Source organism: Notamacropus eugenii, chromosome 1 (assembly GCF_028372415.1).
Source record: "Notamacropus eugenii isolate mMacEug1 chromosome 1, mMacEug1.pri_v2, whole genome shotgun sequence".
NCBI classification, from domain to species: Eukaryota; Metazoa; Chordata; class Mammalia; order Diprotodontia; family Macropodidae; genus Notamacropus; species Notamacropus eugenii.
The window spans coordinates 461,607,926-461,627,708 of NC_092872.1; the positions used below are offsets into that span (position 1 = coordinate 461,607,926).

The 19,783-nt window shown below is 37.7% G+C and overlaps 1 protein-coding gene across 1 annotated transcript; it reads right to left on the bottom strand.

Moving 5' to 3' along the window:
- Window positions 1-2,777: 2,777 nt before the first annotated feature.
- Window positions 2,778-19,385, bottom strand: DNAJA2 (DnaJ heat shock protein family (Hsp40) member A2). Its single transcript, XM_072632133.1, has 9 exons — window positions 19,120-19,385; window positions 17,226-17,285; window positions 15,976-16,199; window positions 13,130-13,210; window positions 12,871-13,004; window positions 11,603-11,799; window positions 5,273-5,417; window positions 4,974-5,101; window positions 2,778-4,630 (listed from the first exon to the last, which is right to left on the bottom strand). Exons 1-9 carry the CDS (start codon window positions 19,195-19,197, stop codon window positions 4,442-4,444), a joined length of 1,236 nt encoding a protein of 411 aa, XP_072488234.1. The 5' UTR covers window positions 19,198-19,385; the 3' UTR covers window positions 2,778-4,441.
- Between the last annotated feature and the right edge of the window lie 398 nt (window positions 19,386-19,783).

Sequence of the window (19,783 nt, forward strand, 5' to 3'; positions counted from 1 at the left end):
ATTAAGTACATTTTATATAATATAAACTTATTGTTGTATTTGTCCTTTGTTCTCAAAGAGGATCATGACATCAAGATGATGACGTGACTTGCAGTTGACTTTGATTTGAGTGAGGGAGGGCTGTGCAAGGTCACCAACCTCACTTTCTTCTCCTGAGCCATCTGGGTCCAGTGGTCTGATACTCATCAGGACAACTAGAGATGGCCCAGGATGCAATGGGAGACCCTTGCCTTTTCAGGCCCTTTCACATTCTCACTTTGAGTGAGATACCATGTTTCGCATAACTACATATTTATAACCTATATTGAACTGCTTGCCTTCTCAATGAGGGAGGGTTGCGAAGGGAGGAAGGGAGAAAATTTGGAACATGAGTCTTAACAACAAATGTTAAAAATTGTTTTTACCTGTAACTAGAGGAAAAAATTAAAATTTAATTTGAAAAAGATTCAATAGATTGAGCATTAAACTTGTCAAAAATGAGGGAAAGTATTGTTATATACTCTCAAAGATCATGATACAGAAATTAATAATGTAGAGAAATACATCTAGAAGAAATAGACATCGCATTTCAATTCAATGGTAAATTCAGAAAATAGTCACATACCACTAGATTTGTCATATGTAACTGAAAGTGGTTTACCACTAGAGATTATGAAATGGTGAAGGTTTAGGAGGCAAGTAAAACTTCCTTTATGGTTGAATGAACAGAAACCCAGTCAGCCATATTTTGATTAAAAAAAATTTTTGAACAAAAGATTATATGGTGAATTCGATTTCAGAAATAAATGGTTTAATGTTTGTAATTCAACATTAGGTCATCATTATCAGAAGCTATATGTAATTTCTCTCTATATTATCCTCGTCCTGATGGTCAGTGATGATTTTACAGGGCAATGATTGGAATTGTCTAACATTTCAGTTAACGTTCAGAAATTTAGCACTTGCAGAATACATAAAAATATATGATCAGGTGGCAGGCAACAATTTTATGCCAGAAGCTCACTGTCATTCATAAATAAACAGGCAGAGAATCTTTCTGCTACAAATACAGATGATTCCAAAGAAATCAAGATATAAACTCTAATAAAAGAAAAGGATTATCATAGATAATACCATTGCCCACAATTGCCCTAGACATAATATTGATCTATGAAACAAAATTAAATACATTTTAATACATGGCACCATATTGAATACTCTTAATCTCCGACTTAACATGAGATGAACTAAAAAATAAAGCAAGGGCAGCTAGGTTGTGCAGTGGATAGTGCTGGACCAGAAGTCAGGAAGACTCATCTTCTTGAATTCAAATCTGTTCTCAAGACACTTACTAGCTATGTGTCCCTGGACAAGTCATTAACTCTGTCTGCCTCAGTTCCCCTTCTGTAAAATGAGATGGAGAAAGAAATGGCAAACCACTCCAGTATCTTTGCCAAGAAAACCCCAAACAGGGTCATGAACAGTCAGATGTGATTGAAAAACAAAAAAAGTAGTACATTCCCTCAAAGTTCAAGTGTTTTTAATGAGAATGCAGAGGATTTAATTAGGTTAATTGCTGTTTCAGTTCCCTAAAACTTCCACATTATAGATGGGAGGTATGAAGTTCTTCCTTACAGCAAATATAAAGCCTTCCTAGGAATGATCAGTTAGCAAGCCAAGAAACTTAAGTTTCTTTGAACTAGTAACCTATCCTTTGAATGAGGGCTCCCAAGTTCATGTACCACAAGGCAATAATACAATGGGAATGAAGATGCTTCCAGAGAGATGCTCCAAATAGTTGGCAGAGAATTAGGTAGGGTCCAGGGGTCAGACAATTTCAGTTACAACTTGGCCTTGGAATAGCATGCACCGTATTGTCTAGAACTGATTAATACCACTTTCCAGAACCTTTATGGGAAAAAGAAGTTTGCCAACCACCTTAGAAAAGACACTGGCCAACTTGCTAGAACTGCTCATTTTGGATTTGTAATTTTATCAGTCTTTTTTCCTTAGGACGAAGTCTAATTGGGTCATAGTAACATACTATTAATCAAAGCTATGTTGTTTTCTTTACCTAAATTTTCAATGACTGTGCCATTTGATTCAGTAACCGAGTCTTTTCCTGACACCTTATCATGGCAGGAGCATCGTACTGCATTGTGTAATCTTACCCCTACTTCTTGTCCAAATTCCTCACAAAAAGTAAGAGACCAAGAAACGTTAACTGATGTGCCCAAGGTCCCCCAGGGATTAAATAGGAGTTAGGATTTGAACTCAGGTGCTCTAATTACAAATCCAGTATTCTTTCCTGTTATAATACACAAAGTAGGATAGGATCTGAGCAAAGTACTCTAAGGAAGGTTTGAGGGAGAGATGTAGGTAAACTTCAAATGTAAGTAGAATGTAAACTCTTGGAAGGTAGGGATTACTTCCATTTTTCTATCCCTGGCTTAAAGGAGTTTATAGCTCTGAGGTGGATGGCCAACAAGAATGCATTTACATAGAAGGCAAGGCAAGACTTGGAGAAAACTAGTATTCTAGTGTAGCTAGGACATAGAAGGCATTTGAGGGAATAATATGAAGTTATTCCCAGAAGACTGACCAAAGCAATTCATGGAAACCATCTGAGGAGGCAGGCTGCTTTCTATATAATTCATTCATGTCCTGATAAAGTTGCAGATCTTCTAAGGAAACCCATATGCTTAAGGCATACTCATACCTCGGAATTCTGAAGATGTTCTTTTTCATACTACTTATCTTCACCTGGGTGGGAGGCTGAAAGAAAGATTACACTGAAACACTGTTTTATAAACCTTTATTGGAAAGGCCACAAACTTTAATATTAAGTCACTGTATTTCTTTTGTTCAGTGCTTGTGGGGAAGTAACCTTGGATACAAAAATTATTGTGTTGATTTCTAGCCAAGGCCAGTTTTATTTTTTGGTACAGTGGAGGTTGTTGGGTAGTAACTTAAGTCTCACAGGCCCTGATTCTTGTCAGGAATATTTCCCTGAAATTTTTACTCCTTCAGATTTTGCTAGACCTTGGAATTAATAAATCTGAAGTCTTGGTTAGCCAGGCTAATGGATGGCATAACACATAATTCAATAGTTTGGCTTTGTTTCACCTCCTTTGCTATGTGTCCCATTTACAGAAGCTAGTAAATGATGTAATAGATAATTTGACTTCTACCTTTTCCCCCTCAAATCAGTGTGTTCAATGAACATCTACTTGGGAGTAAAGGAAAGATCAAAGGGTAGAAAGAACAGAAACATAATAACTTCAAAACATTTTTTTTAACACCTTCATGTTATAGTTTTACCCGATTTCTCTTATACCAGTTTAACCTTCTTACTTTTCTAAAATACTAGTAACAATCATTGCTCCCCCAGTTTCAAATACTCAACTGAAAGTGGAAGACAGATCATTATTAACTTACTTAACACTTATGAATACAGCACTGTAATAGGTTCTATAGACATGGTTCTACTACTGATTTGCTGTAACCTTAGTTGAGCCCTATAAAAAGGGAGTATAGAAAGGCATTAGCCTGGCCAGCATTGCTGGGAGGATCAAGACTTAGTGGTTATATAACTTAGATATCCTTGGCTGACACACACTACAAAGTCTCATTTTTATATCAATACAGCCTGTTTCTACCAAAATCCGACTTTTGTCATTTATAACTACAAAATGGGCAGGTGCTTAGAGCACAAAAACTTTACACCAATGGGTTTTTTAAAGGGCTGTTTAAGAAGCAGAACAAGATATCTTTTTTCCACTCAATGTGTGTGTATCCCTCTAAAAATGTGACACATGGGAATAATTTCCACCAACTATTTTTATTACTCAGTTCAGAAACTTTCACAAGATGGTAAAAAAAAAAAAAAACCAAATCAAACTAAAACAAAATGAAAACCTCCCAAAACTTTACAACCATTTCCAATGTAGTTTTTTCCATTGTTCCCAAGTCAGCTCCAAACCCATTGTGTGCAAAGCCCATTGACCATGCATCTAAATGATAGATACAGGCTATGAAATTCTTTATTCTATTTGTAGCAGCTTATGCAAGTGCAGCCAAATACAAAGCCTCAGGACAAATTGTACACAAACTTTACAATGTAGGAGTTGAATTTAAAATAGGAAACAAAATCTACACAACTGTAAAAATCAAGCACGGATACCAGTACTGAAACTTAGAACCCATGTGAAAGGGACTCTTTTCCTTTCAAGTGCTTTATTCTGCTACAGAACAGTCAAAATGAAGATGTAAAGCTTTGTGGTTAGTTTAAATTATACACTCTCTGTAGATACTATAACCAATTTAAAAGTTACACATACAGCAATAGATGTCCATCAGTTCATCTGGATTGCTTAGACAATCCAGCTAGATCGCTGAAAACAAATCAGGCAAAACTGGAAAGTATTTCCTCTTGTGCGACTTTTCTTTTTTAAAGCAATGTTTACTGGTGGGCACACTGTACTCCAGGTCCATGATGGCTACTTTCCTCATCGGAGCTGTCATTATAAGCCTCCCTCCTCTGACCACCTGCAGAGCCTCGAGTGCTATCAAACTCCTGAAGATCTACCTCTTCTGTATCACCAATCACACTAGGAACTTCAGGTCTAGCTGGAAGAAGGTCTTCAAGTTCCTTAAAAACAAACAAAAAAGAACTGTTAGGTTCTTCAAGGTGACCACTTCAGTCTTACTTAGGACATAATCTAGATGGATATGCCTTCTTAAAGTGTTAAATGAAAAGGGACTGATTACTGATCCTGAATGGAACCAATTACCAGTATAAAACCCCACCAAGCAGGAATGCAAATCTCCAAATAAAGAAATTTTATAAGCAAATCATGTGAAGAGAGCCAGAGATTTTCATAATCTTGGCATTATTATAATTCAGCAACTAAGACTACTAAATAAAAATAACCCTCTATCATTAATGATATAAATACCAGATCACTATTGAAATTAGTTGGTAAAACACTTACAGAAAGTTTCTCTGGGCTAATCCAGTTGTTTTCAGGAAACTGTACATCAAACTTTATGTAAAGATCACCTTTTTCAAAGGGATTACGATACTGTGGCATTCCTTCTCCTCGAACTACACGGACACAGCCTTTATATTTGGGAACCCAAAAAGAAAACTATAAATCAGTATGTTATTCAGAAAAAGAACTGGCTTAACATGCTCCAGACATATTTGTTTAGTTTTTAAAATGATGAAACTATACATTAACATATCAAAACCAGGATTACATCTAATTATTAGGTCTTTAAAATAAAATACCTGGTTCAATTACTTTGCCAGGTGGATATTTCACCACAATTTGACGGGCATCTAGGTGCTTAAATGTGAACTGAAATCCACATAGTGCTTCAACAAGTCCTATCTTGTGTGTCATATGTAAATCATTTCCATCTCTCTGGAACACCTGTGTATTGAAAAACAGAGGGAGAACAACGTGACCATTAACTAGAATCACAGGCTAACATGTATATTTAAATACACAAAGGTTGGGACTACACAAAAAAATTGCTCTGAAAACTTTCACTAATGTTTGGTTAATATAGAATTCAGTGTGTGAAAAACCCAGGTGCCAAAAACCTAGTGCCTCTTTGCCTGTTGTCCTCAGAGATAGAAAGGAAGTAGGATTTGAAGCAGGTATCCTTATTAGTTAAGCATACTAGGATCCAGATGGAGCTCATCATTGCTCAATTCATCCTAATTAAGTTCTAACAAGAAATGGTTCATTCATGTCTTGAAGACAGAAGTTACAGTTCTGAAGCAAGGTAGTGAATGGCTATATTTTTATAATTTGCTTTGGGTTTGTTTTTTTTAATAGCAGGACAGCTATGCCAGTTTTTCTCAAGTGCTCTGACCTGGGGATTTGTGTTCAAGTCACGATGGGGATTAGTAAGGCCAGAGTGTGATGCACTGCCCTGACTTAAAGGAACTCACAATCCTGTATGGGAGAGTAAAGAAATAAGAACTGGAGAAGTAAGAGAATATGAGCACATGACTACATAAGAGCTAAACTGTGTGGCACAGATTCCAGGTAATGAAGGAAGTGAAGAAGGGAATCAGCAAAGGCTAGAAGTATCTCTTAAAAGAATGGACAGGATTGGGACTGGGAGAGGACATTTTAGATAATATGAGGAAAAGCCAAGGCAAGACAGCAATTAAGATGTGTCTGGAGACATTTATTAAGAATATACTGCATGTGTTATAGAAGAGAGATAGAGGGTAGGAGAGAAAATGCAGAGAAGGTGTGATTTATGGAGAGCCATGAAAATTTGATAGAAGAGGTTAGTCCTGAAGTGGTGGGAAATAGGGAGTCAAAGGTTTCTGAGCAGAAGTGACAGGATAAATTCATCATTTATTAGGAAGATTCATCTGGTGGCATGATGGAAGACAGAACGAAGGGAGAAAAAAGCAGAAAGGGCAACAAGGAGGCCATTACAACAATACAAATGTGGAGTATCAGGGGTCCAGTCTACTGTCAAAGCAATGCAGGATTTTCATTTTATCAAAACCACCAATTCATTATCATGCTGATTGAAAATTTCAAGACATACAGCTGCTTGGGGGCACACTGCAATGAACATTTAACTTCAAATCAGGAAAACCTCAGCTCAAATTCTGCCTCAGACACTAGCTATGTGACCCTGGGCAAATCACTTAAACTGTTTCAGTTTGTTTTCCTCACCTGTAAAATGAGATTAATAGCACTTACCTCAAAAAAGAGTTGTAAAGATCAAATGATATATCATATAAAGCGCCCTGCAAACCTTACAATGCTATATATGTTAGCCATTATTTTTATACAATATACATTTTAAAAGTTAACAGCTGCCTTGTTCCAAATTCTTGTACAAATCTGATTGTACAACTTTTGTGAATAATGAACAAGAGTTCCTGACCTATAAACTATAGCCCTAAGTGTATAGGTGCATATGAACAACATAGTACAATTTAAGAAACTGAAAAAAATAAACAGCAATAGCCAATATTTCCTTTGTAACTTAATGTTTACAAAGCACTTTGAATACATTTTTATACAGCCCCTCATAACCTTATGAACTTAAGCACTATAGATATTATGCCCATTTTTACAGAAGAGAAAACCGAGATTCAGAAAGGCCCAAATGATTTGTCCATAGTCACAGAACTAGTTTAAGTGTCAGAGATGGGATTCAAATCCAAATCTCTCCTCATTCCAAGTTCAGTACTTATACCATCAAATGATACTGTCTCTCAAACATACTAAAATGATCTTTATTTTTGGCCTACTGTCTGAAATCTCTATCATTACAATAAGTCCTTTGGGTTAGGAGGTGGATTAGAGAGGCCCTCATTTTAAACAGAAATATATAGGGAGACTCTAGTTTACAAGCAAGCTACCAAAACCCAATTCATAACACTTTTAAACTCTGAACTCATTTTTGAAAAATGACAGTTATAAATGGACTAGTTAGCTAATAATATTGATACAGGGAACTATATACAATAAATACCAATGTTGATCAGCTGCACTTCCTCTGCCAATGTTACTTAGTCTGAACAATTATAAGGAGTACTAAGAGTTAAACAACTTGATTAGGGAGATAAAGACAGGATTGTCATTTTGAACTTGGTGAATGTGAATTCACGTCTTCCTGCGAGCTCTTTATACACTATTTTACATTGCTTCTCATGACATAGGTGAAATATGAAAAATATTAGAAAACAACATTGCTATACTTCTAGCTCTTAGGCATGGAATAAAATAAACTGGCTAGAAAAAAATTATCTTGAATACCAATGCTTTGGGGAAAAGATTTAAATTAGAGAAGAATAAGGTAGTGAATAGACAGGGATAAAGGAGACCCATGAGGTCTGGTTTTTATGCCTGTATAATGTACAACCTTGAGCAATCCTCTTTCCCATGATGGGCCTGATTTCTTCTTTATAAAATAGGAGCTAGACTCAATAATTATTATTTTCTGCTTTAAAATTCCAAATTGAGTGTACATGCCCACCCCAATCAAATGGGAAACTTGTTTGTATGAATGATGCAAGCACTCTGGAAGGAGATATAAGGACCAAGTACAAAACTAATCCAGTGAATGTACAAGCTACCTTACCTCATAATATCTCTTTACCTCCCTCACCCTAGAGAAGCTGTTGGTTTGAAGTAGAAAATTTAGCTATTTTAGTGTAATTTAGGTTGATCAATGCTAATGTACAAACCACTTTGAGCTTCTGGTGTGTGTAGGAGGAATAATGTTTGGCACCACAAAAAGTATCAACAAATTTCATATCTGTGCAACACACAATATGTGAGTTCTGGTGTGAGAAACTTTATTTTTGCCTTTACTTAAGTTTAAATTTTTGAACTTTATGTGAAAGCATATAAAATATGGAAGTGCTTAAACCTGGATTTTATTAGTATATGTGTCTTCTGAAAATGAAGGCTATTTCATTTTAATCTTGCTAGCAGGATAAATTGGAGAATTAAGCATATGGTATTTCTGAAAAACTTCAAGAAGAAACGAGGTAATCTCTCTTGGTCAAAGCATGACCTGCTACATGAACGGAGGAGAAAGCTAAATATCTAAGATGGCCAGCTCTTGACTATTTATACTATTTTAACAGATGCAACAAAACAGCAAATTTTGATAAAAAAATTTTAAATCTCATAGAATATATGTTGTTTTGACAGCAGACTTGGTAGGGAATCAAGATGGTACTATAGAAGAATGCTAAAAGAAGTTAGTTTGTAAGTGATAATGCATCTATTCAATGTGCCTTTTCATTACTACTTAAGACATTTTTGTCTTCCAAGACAAAAGACTAAATAACTTGAGGCCACATTTTCCTCTCAACAGAAATTATTTGAAAATAACCATTTGAAAAAACCATGCTTCTTATTTGCATGAAAAACAAACACTATCAAAAACTACATTTTTTTAAAAACAGAAATGATTTCTAGAGATATTCAAGTGTGTTTCTGCTACAACACAGCAATCCAACCCTGCAGGCTCCCTCACTACTACTTCTGGCCTAACAATATAGTATAAGCTCTGTTTCTAGGTAATCAGCTCCTCTTTTCTCTTGAAAACACTATTTCACTTGGTGAAATCAGTTTCATCAGTTTCCCTGGGCTCAGTTATAACCTCTACGTAGATGATTCTCAGATCTACCTATTTAGCCCTAGCCTTTGAGTTACAATCTACCATCACTATGGCTTTTTTTGGACATCTCAAACTGGGTGTCCTCTGATATCTCAAATTCATACTGTCCAAAACAGAACTCATGATCTTTCTACCCAAATCTTTCCCTCTTCTAAAACTTACTCATTACTGCTGAGGGCATCACCATTTTCCCTGCACTCAGGATCAAAACCTCGGTGTCCCTCTTGACTCCGCACTCTCGCTCATCCATATCTAATCCACTGCCAGATATTAATCTTTCTACCTTCGCGACATCTCATCTGTCCTCTCTGGTACACTTACACAGCTATGACTTTAGATGAGGTCTTTATCAGTTCTCATCTGAATTGTCCCAATAGCTTTTCTTAGCAGGTCTCCCTGCCTTAAGTCTGGTAACACCCCAATCCATCTTCCATTCTGCTGCTAAGATGGTTTTCTAAAAGCATAGATAGGTCTCATCATGCCCCTCTGCACACTCAAAGTCTATTGGCTTCTTATTACTTCTAGAATCAAATATAAAGTTCTGTGTTTGTCATTTAAAGTTCTTCATAACTGGATCCCTTCCTACCAGCTTACCTTTCCAGTTTTCTTACACTTTTAATTCTCTCCATGCATTTATACTGGCCTACTTGTTATGCCCTCATAATACCTTCCACCTCTCTGCCACTGCCTGACTGTCCAATGCCCACTAGAACTCTTTACCTCTGCCTCGGTTTCCCTGTCTTCAAGACTCAGCTCAAATTTTACTTTCTTTAGGAAGTCCTTCTCTGTCCCCATAGCTGATACTGCCTACCCCTGAGATTAACTTATATTTAGTATGTATATATTTCGTACGTACGTAATTATTTACATGTTGTCTTGTCTCCCCCTCTTTGAAATGGATGATTCTTGAAGACAGGGATTATTTTTGCCTTTCTTGGTATTCTCAGAATTTCCTGGCACATAATAAATGCTTACTGACTGTTATGAGCCAGACACAAAAAAACTACATCTACATCAGATATATTTAACAAGACTTAACATAAAATTCCCAATGTGGCAGCGGTCAAAGGACGTAAAAAAGACAATTTGCAAAGGAGACAATATAAACTTAATCACATGAAAAGATGCTCTAATTGCCTAAGAATTTGAGAAATGCAAATTAAAACCTCAAGAATGGCAAAACTAGAGAAAAAAGGGTAAGATCTTAGTGGGATGATGGGGAAAAAGGCATGCTAATTTGTTAGTGAGATTGATGTAAAAACTGAACAACAATATGAAGTAATTTCAAAATTGTGCATACTTTCAACCTAGTGATTCAACTATTAAGACAATCTCTAAAGAATCATAAAAAGGTTCCATCTGTACAAAAATATTTTTATTTTTTCTGTGATTAGATCAACCCATAGGTCCAAACATTAGAGAATAACTAAATCATACTGGAATTATTACAGTGCTATGAATAATAATAACTATAAAGCACGCAAGGAATTAGATGAAATGATATGTAATAAGTAAAATTGGAACCAGGGTCAAAGGTGGTAAAACTTGTAATGTCCAAAGTGGCTAAAGAACAGAAGTATTTTCTTTGCCTGCTCGTTAACTCCCATTTGCCATGTTAAAGGATAAGCGTTTAGGGTAGGATGTTACCTCTTGATTTTTCTGATTTTTTGTTGATGTCATTGCTAGTTAAGTTTACAATGAAAAAATTGCTACCGTATGTTCTAATTCAGAGCTTTTTGGCTTCCTCAGAGGGTGAAGCAGAAATAAACACTACAATTCTGACCAACTGCTCAATTTCCTTTCATTGGTTTTGAATAGAAGGTAACAAGGAAAATAAAGAAAACAGGTATGTTTCAACAGTGCAATTAACTTTATCATTCTCGTAAGTCAAAATTCAGGGTAGTCTTTATCATAACCTTCTTTTTTGCTTTCTACTTTAGAGATCTGGTTAATCTCACCAAGCAAAAATTCTATGGTGAACAATCTGCCAGTATTAACTTTAAAGGCAACTCTCCTCCTACTTACCAATTTGTTTATCTTAGTCTAACAATGCAAATAAGACTCACTCAAACTAGATAAGGATGTAAGATGTGATATCAGGGTTTCATTTTTGAATGCCTAACTTAATTTTTAAAAATAACTGCTAAATAAACATAAGATACACTTATGTAATTTATACTGCAATCACAATTCAATATAAATTTATTAAACACCAACTTATTTAGCATTAATGGCAGCCATTAATGATGATAATTAAACTGAGGTGCTGAAAATATCTCAAACTGAAACCATCTTTCACATTTTTCCCCAACAGGAACCATTTGCCAATTTTCCCCTTAGGCACAACCAAAGTAATCTGGCTGCCATAGCCAACACGATTTGTTAGAGAGAAAACTGAAGTGCCCAATGTCACAAATCTATTTATACCAATTAAAGAAATTACCTCATGCTCCTTCTCTTGTAGCAAAAGAACAATGTCTCCTGGTTCCACTCCTGGGGCCTGGTCTGCTTCTCCAGTAAATGTAATTCTCTGTCCATGTTTCATGCCTTTATCTACATGGACTTCAAGAATCTTCACTTCTTTTATCACCTTCTTTCCTTCACATTTTTTACAACGATCTTTCTCATTAATTACTTCTCCTAGAAAGATTGAGAGAGAGAAATTGCTGAGTTTATGAAGGAGAAATATTATAGTATTTAAAGCATGTATATAAATGTTATTCATATTTTTGTTGGTTTCAAAAAACACCAACCTTTGCCCGGAGTTTCATTTTAACACATATCAATTCTGTGTTAAAGGGTGCCATTGTGGCTATCAAAGAGAAAGAAAGACTCTACTGCCTACCACTGAGGACTGAGTTACTCATTCTGATGGTTATTATAATACGATGATATATATGAAATAGAAAATCTTCAGTCCTCTGGCTTAAGGACCCCTACCCCACCACATTAAAAAAAAAAAAAGTAGTGACCTAACTTTATGTGATTTTTTAAAAATCACAGACAAATTAGTAATCTGAAGTATTTTTAAATAAATTTTTCTTCAATGAAGAAAAATCCATTTATCTCCACCCTCCCTCCCCCACCAACCCTGGGAAATGGGGAAAAAAAGCAACCTTTGTTATAAATGTGAATAAGCAAGCAAAATGTATTCTATCTGGTCATATTTAAATTAATGTCTCTGTCAAGACTGAGTCCATCACCACTCTTCCTTCAGGAAGTGGGAGGGCATATTTCATCTTATACCTTTAAGTATTTTAACTATCTTTTAACCAAAGTGTTACTTTGTCTCCACTGCTAATATCTATCCTTCCTGGAAGTAAAAACTAATTTTAAATCCTCCACTTATCTAAATGTTAACTGAATCAATTTGCTATCACCCACTCCATTCAAATAACCTTTAAAATGAAATGGAGGAGTGAAATTATTCTAGGATTTGTACTTCAAGAAGGAAATAGAACTGTTTATTATCTATTTTATTGGAGATGAACCATCTCAAGCTACTTTAGAACACAAGAAAATACTGTCATTTATTTTGCTGATGAATAGATTACTACAGTACTATCCATTCTTCTTGTTAGTACTAATACTGTTTTATGTTTATAGGTGAATAAAAACACTGAAAAATAAAAACAAAATGAAAACAACTCATTCCTTTTACTGTTTCTAACCCTTTTCAACCAAAACAAAGGAAAAGAAATGTTGGCATACCTTCTCCATTACAATCGGAACACACAGACTGCATCTGCTGTACCATCCCAGGAGCCAGCTGTCTTATCATTATTCGTACACCTCGACCCCGACATGCACTACATTTCTGAACAGCTCCTGTTTTGCCACCTTGGCTAAAGATGAAGCAAATTCCTTAATGAGACTTAAAAAAAACACCTATGGTATAGGATTTTGATGTGTTATTGAAAGAACTGAAAGAAATCTTCTGAAAAAGACAAAAGAAAAACCATACACTTACCCACTGCATGCACTACAAAGAACATTTTTGCTAAGTTGCAGTTTGGTGGTCTTGCCATTATAAAGATCTTCTAAAGACACCCTGAAATATAAAATTCAGTTCACCTTTCAGCATTGCTGAATCAGCATAAAGCACTAAGATATCTTTTCATATCCAATTCCACTAAAACTTCTTACAATAGAGAATTACTCAATTGATGCTTTATTTTTGTGGCTAGAATATGAAGCTTTTTTATTACCAGTGGAGTATGGTAAGTAGGACTTCCAATATATCAGAGAATAAAGCCAAGTTCTCTGGTTTCTGTTCTTCTAAATGTACTGATAAGACTGTTGACAGAAACAAAATTCCACTATGGCTTGGGGAAGAGGTGGAAAGGGAGGGGGCCCTTGGAAGACATTCAGATATGGGAGGCTTAGTGGATTTAGTCAGTAGTAAAGAGAATAGATATGAAAGTCACCCTCCAGACTAAAACAAAAATATGGCAATTTATTCCATTTCCTGTTTTTCCAATTCTTTTCAAAAAAAGTACAATAGAGGAAAAAGGCATACCTTCTCAAATTGCAATCAGAGTACACTACAAATGCTGTACTGTCACTGGATTAAAAAATGGACTGACTCAACATTAGGACACCCACCCTGTGTTTGGGCTATTCTGATTGGTGAGTCAATAAGGACAAACTCAAATAATTCACTGTGATCTATGGGGCTCCAGACCACGTTTCTAGGCTTCCACCTTCACCATCCTTCTTTCTATATGCATTTACAATCATTGTCCTCTCCTTGCTCTGGGAATAGTAATCAAATCAATATTTTCATTGCTTCTGGAAAGAGCAATGGAATCAACTGACTCCTCACATCCCCGTGGTTTCTCAAATCAAAACACCATTCCTTAGCTACCACTTCTCATTAGATTGTAAATTCCTTGAGGGAAGAGACAGTCTTCAATTTTGTTTTTATTCTCAGCAATTAGTATAGTGCTTGGCATAAAGTAAAGGCTTAATAAATATTTTCCACTCAAGTAATGGAAGAAGCCTTTGAAGACTATAGTAGATGTAACTTCAACAAAAGAAACCCTAAAGTTCCACATTCTATTCTAGCCAATTTCAAGCTAATCTATATATGATGAAATAGTTTAAGCAAATTTGTAATTCATGAGGTGCCTTCTTATCAACTATGTCCTGTTATGCTTTACAATCTTTTGGTGTACTGTCAGTTTTTAAGGCTGAAAAATTAATCACTGTGCAGTCAATTTAGTGATGGGAAAAGTTGATTCTCACAATGGAGGATCTGTCTGAACCCATGCTAGAAAACTTTGTAGCTTGACAAACCTGCTACAGCTGTACTCTACTTGGAAAACCCAGAATGGATCACCAGCACAAACCCTACTGAAAAAGGTAGAAATTTAATGGAGAAGAAAAATTGGTCCTAAATGATTTACTCTGCTTAGTTCAAAATTATCAGTGTTCTACTGGCATGTAAAGGGGTCTATAGGTATTCCTGGATAAAACAAGGAGTGACAATATTTCCAGTTAATGACACCTCTACAGAGCAAACAATATTTTGTACTTGAAAATATCTAATGATTTAAAGGTAAATTTAAAACATGGTAAAGAAATGTATTGTAACCACGTTCTTCTGTCTCCAAATAACCTTAATATTACAACTAATAGAGGAAACTAAACATCTAAAATGGTACAAAGAAATCCTAGACACAAACTTGGAACCAAGAAGATACAAGGTTTGTTCTAAGAAAATGTAAAGGAACCATAAAACCAAAAGGTACAGTGTTTTCAGTATTTAGAAAAAAACAAAAACCCAAACCCCATAATACTCCAAATTATCTTACTATCACAACTAACTGAGGCAATATCCAAGAGAGTACGAGGAAATAATAATCTCACACTTGGAAGCTGTATAAATACAAAGGTGTGACCTAAGAAAATGTAAGAAAAGGTTAAAACCAAGAGATACAGTATTTTCAATCATTTAGGGGAAAAAGTATCTTGACTGAGATAAAAATTAAGGACAAAAACATGATGGACTAAATTCATACTTCACTGCAATAGAACATAAAATTTTCATGTGGTTTTCCCAAAAGATTAAAAAAGGGAAAATATATCCTTTAAATCCACGTATTTCTTGAAGAGAAAAAGACAAAAAGTGCCTAAGTTCATATAAGGTTCCATTTTTTCTTCAAATGTAAAAGCTAGGTACTGGAAACACTGATACTTAAGAGTACCTATTTTCTGAAACTTAGAATTTCTCTCAAGTTACTGTTAGTCCATATAACATTTAACAGGTAATAAAACCTTCTGCGTTACATAATGTGAAACAGCCATTTTCAAATCTTAGAGCACTTCTAGGTTCCAAGTGTAAGATCAAGGTCAGAAACTAATCATATGCTGGCAGGTTAGTGTAGGTTAAAAGCCAACATACTCCATCAGAAACCAGTTTAGGGGTTTATGCTAAGGATCAAATAATCTGTGATTTTACTTGTAAACAAAAGCCAACCCTCATATGAAAGTCAAAAACTTGATGGTTTCTAACCAGTTAAGACAAACATTTAATTACTTCAAAACAAAAGCCTTGAAGATCCAGGTCATATAACAAGCAGCCTCAGAAGCACTCCACAAAAGCACCTTCCAACAAAGTGAAAGAGACTTTTTAAACATAGATCAAAAATCTGAACTAAAATACAGCCAGGTACCTTCTACAATAAAATCAGTTTCATGGAGGGGCCCACACACACAAAAAAAGTATTCTGATACACAATAAACTTCTATAGAAATAATTTTAAGTCAACAAGTCTATCAGCTTATAATAATTGGGTTATAAAAAATACTCACTTGAGTGGATGCATCATGTCCTCGCCTCTTCTTCTACCATTTCGACTTCTATTCTGATTACCCATAAAACTGAACAATCCTCCACCAAAAATGTGAGAAAAAATATCATCCATGCCACTACCTCCACCACTACCTTCTCGAAGGCCTTGCTCTCCATATCGATCATATAACTCCCGTTTCTCAGGGTTTGATAAAACTTCATATGCAAAACTTATTTCTTTGAACTAAAAAATAAAAACAAAATGAATTTTAGTGCTGGAAAGGACCTTAGAGTTCTTCTATCTGGTCACAAAAACAAGATCAGAAAGTGGATGCTCTAGCGTTTTTCAGGGCTCCCTGTATCATATTTGTTTTCTCACTCTTTTAGAAGAAAAAAATACAATCAACTTTCCATTATTCATGGTAATAAGGATTAATGCTAAAAATTTTTAAATTTTGTTTTGTATTTTCCCACTTCAGCAAAATGACTCCATTATATTCTGCTTTGGCTAACATTAAAGTCTGTCTAACCACACACTGACAGAGGCGGTATAGCAATCAATCTCTAATTAAAAACCTGCTGCAGTGTATCCAAATATTGTTAATCAAAATTTATAACACGCAGAAGTGGAAATAATCTAAGTCATTTGATCCAAGCCTGTTATCTTACATGAGGAAACTAAGGCCCAGAAAACTTAAGTGACTCACTAGAGGTAAGACATCCAAGTCTTTCCATTACACTATGATATCTCTTTCTATACTTCAGTTTGTGTTGCTTTTCATTTTAGGAACTGTCTTTCCCTATCCACTGAATTACTTAAGGAAAACTTCATAATTCCTTTCCTTCAGTAATCACCTTCACCACAACTCAGACCTAATAGGTCCCTTTACTTGCAATTCTTATGTATTTATGCATTATTTTATATTTGCTATTATTCTGCATCTCCCCAAATAGACTGTAAATGCCCTTAATGACAGGGACATTTACTTTATGATGACGATGAAGGGAAACCCCATGAGTCATTTATGTACACAGTAGCCTACAAACAGATTTAGAGTCTAAAGAAATAGAAGCTGCAGTTTTTCAGATTAATTATTTCTAGTCTTATCTCCTTCAGCTCTTTTAAAAATGTTTTTACTATACAACTTACATTATTCTTTAAGCCAACGAGACCTGACTTTGTTAAAATAAGAAAATATTTATTTTCAAAAGGAATACAACTATCTAAGTTTGAAAGCTAAACACAAAATCTCAAATATCTAAAACTTACTTTGTCCCCTGCATTTGGATTCTTATCAGGATGGTATTCCTTGGCCAACTTTCTATAAGCCTTAGAGAAAGGATAACAAAAAAATTACTCACAAAAACAGTTAAAACTATTTTAACTTGCACTTTTTTTGAGGAAGAATTTTAAGTAAAAAAATTCACTAAGCTTATATCCTAAATACGTACCTTTTTTCCGCCAGGATACTTATTTAAATTAACTCCAGTTTTAATATCATTTGTTTATGTAACCATAACATTCCCCAGTTACAATCACGGTTGAAGAGTTTTTAAAAATTGAGATACAAATAGAGAGAAGAAAATATAATGGAACATTGTTTCAGTCTCTCACTTACTCCTGGGTGCTTTATTGAAAAGAAACAAGAGGAAAAAGTTTCTAGTAATCTACATAAGTACTAATAGTTAATGAATATTCAGAACAGATCGTAAATAAGCTCTAGTAGATGCCCCTCCGCATCCCCCATACCAGGAACAGGGCAAAATGAAACTACTATAGGCTTACAACTCATTTTCATACAGGAATGCTCTGGGTAATTAAATCATGTCGTGATCTTTGGCTTGGTAGATTTGGAAATACATGTTAAACTATATGGTTAATGACTAAAGCCTTCACGCAGAGAAATGAATTATATAATAGTAAATCACTTCCGGTAAGGTGACAGGAAGCCCATTTTCAGAGATTTTACTCCCAGCAGTCCCTCAGCCTCATCGCCTAGGGCAATTCCATTTCAGCCAGCCCACAAATTTTGATGCAACATCTGAAGGATGCGGTGAGGATTAATTAAATATCTAAAGTGCTCTGAAATTCTCAGATGATAGACTGCACTACTACAAGTAACGAGGTCTTCCATTTTTTTTTTTTTTTTTTGGCGAGGGCTTCAAGTGTTTACTTCAGACGAAGTGCCAGTTTCATCCCAGCAGAACCGACAATTGGAATGACCAGGCTTCACAACAATGCACCCCAACGTGCCCATGTGCTACACCCCAGTTTAATCACCCATGCCGATGAGGCACTGCATGTTACGGAGCAGCAACATCGCCCACGGAAGCAGTTCTCGCCTCATTCCCAGCTGCTCCAATGTCAGCAGGAGCCCGGGGGCCAGGTGATGCCAGCAGCCTTTCCCCCTTAGTCCGCAGCCCTTGGGACCACGAGCAGAGAGGGCCCGGCGGAGGAGAAGCTTTTAGCTGATGACACAGGGGAAACATCCTTTCCCAACCAGCGTCCTCCCTCGTCCCAGGCACACACCCCTTTTATCGGTGGCTGCTTTAGTAAGGAGGGGGTAAAGGCCGGGCCGAGGATGCACCCAGGTGCGTGGGTTCAACCTGTTCTTCCAGGGGTGGTGACCTCGGCACCGGGATGCGAGGGAGGTGGGGCGGCTCTCGGGGCGGCCACAGGGCGGAGGTTTCAGTGCCCGGGCCTCGGGGGTGTTGCTCGTTTAGGGGAAGGTACTGCCTGAAAAACCGAGCGGGAGGCCCCAGGACAGCTCCCCGGGGAGCCCCGGCCTCCATTTCCGCCCGGCATCGCTGCTCCCAAGGTCAGTGGGATGAGCAGGATCCGGGGGGGCGGGGGTGGGGGGAGGCACCGGTGCGGCGGCGGCGGCAGGAAGCCGGAGGAGGAAGGGAGCCGCCTGGAGGCCGAAGCCGGGGCGCCGCATGTGGGCCCCAGCCAGGCCAGCTCCGCTTTCCCCGGCAGGCCCCGGCGCGGTCTCAAGCTCCGGACGCCGTACAGCCCCTCGAGCCGCCGGGCCGCTCTCCCCGCCAGGGCTGCCCAGCCCTAAACCTGCCCCGCGCCTGGGCCCGAGCCCAGGTCCTGGCCCCGCGCCGCCCCGCTCGCCCGCCGGCCGGCCGGCCCGCGCCGCACCGCCCGCGCATGCCGCTACCTTCTTCAGCTCGTTCTCGCTGGCGCCTGGAGGGACCCCGAGGATGTCGTAGAGCTTCGTATCAGCCACGTTCGCCATCGCAGGGCAGAGGGCGGGAGACGGCAGAAAGCGGCGGCGAACCCGGGCCCTGGAGAGGCGGCAGCGGCGACGGCTGAGGAGAAGGAGAAGCGAGAGGAGGTAGAGGAGGGAAGAGGAGGAGCTGAACTCCGACCTCACGTATAACGTCGGGAGCCAGCCCCGCCCCCTCGGTGCCGGACGCGGCGGCGCAGTCGAGCCCCTCCCCTCCAGGAGGTGGTTGGGACCGGCGGTTGGAGGGGGCAGCTGCGGGGGGCGGGGAGGGGACACCGGCTCGTGTTGGGGCGCTGGCTCCTCTGGACTAGAAGTCAAAAGTATCCGGCAGGTTTCTGGGTTTTGTTTGTTTCTTGGTGGTGCGAGGAAAATACTGGGAAAAACTTGAGAATGATTTTAGAGCTCCCCTCAAACTTGGTTATCCTCTCGGTCACGCGTCCTGGCCTGATCTCTCGACTTACAGATAGGGAAACTGAGGCTCAGAGAAGGGCAAGGTTTGACCCCCAACAGAATCCTTCCGTGTTTTTTAACGGCTGAAAGGTGTCTTAGGGATGCCCCTCAGCTTCACCGTCTTTCAGACCTGTGATTTATGCGT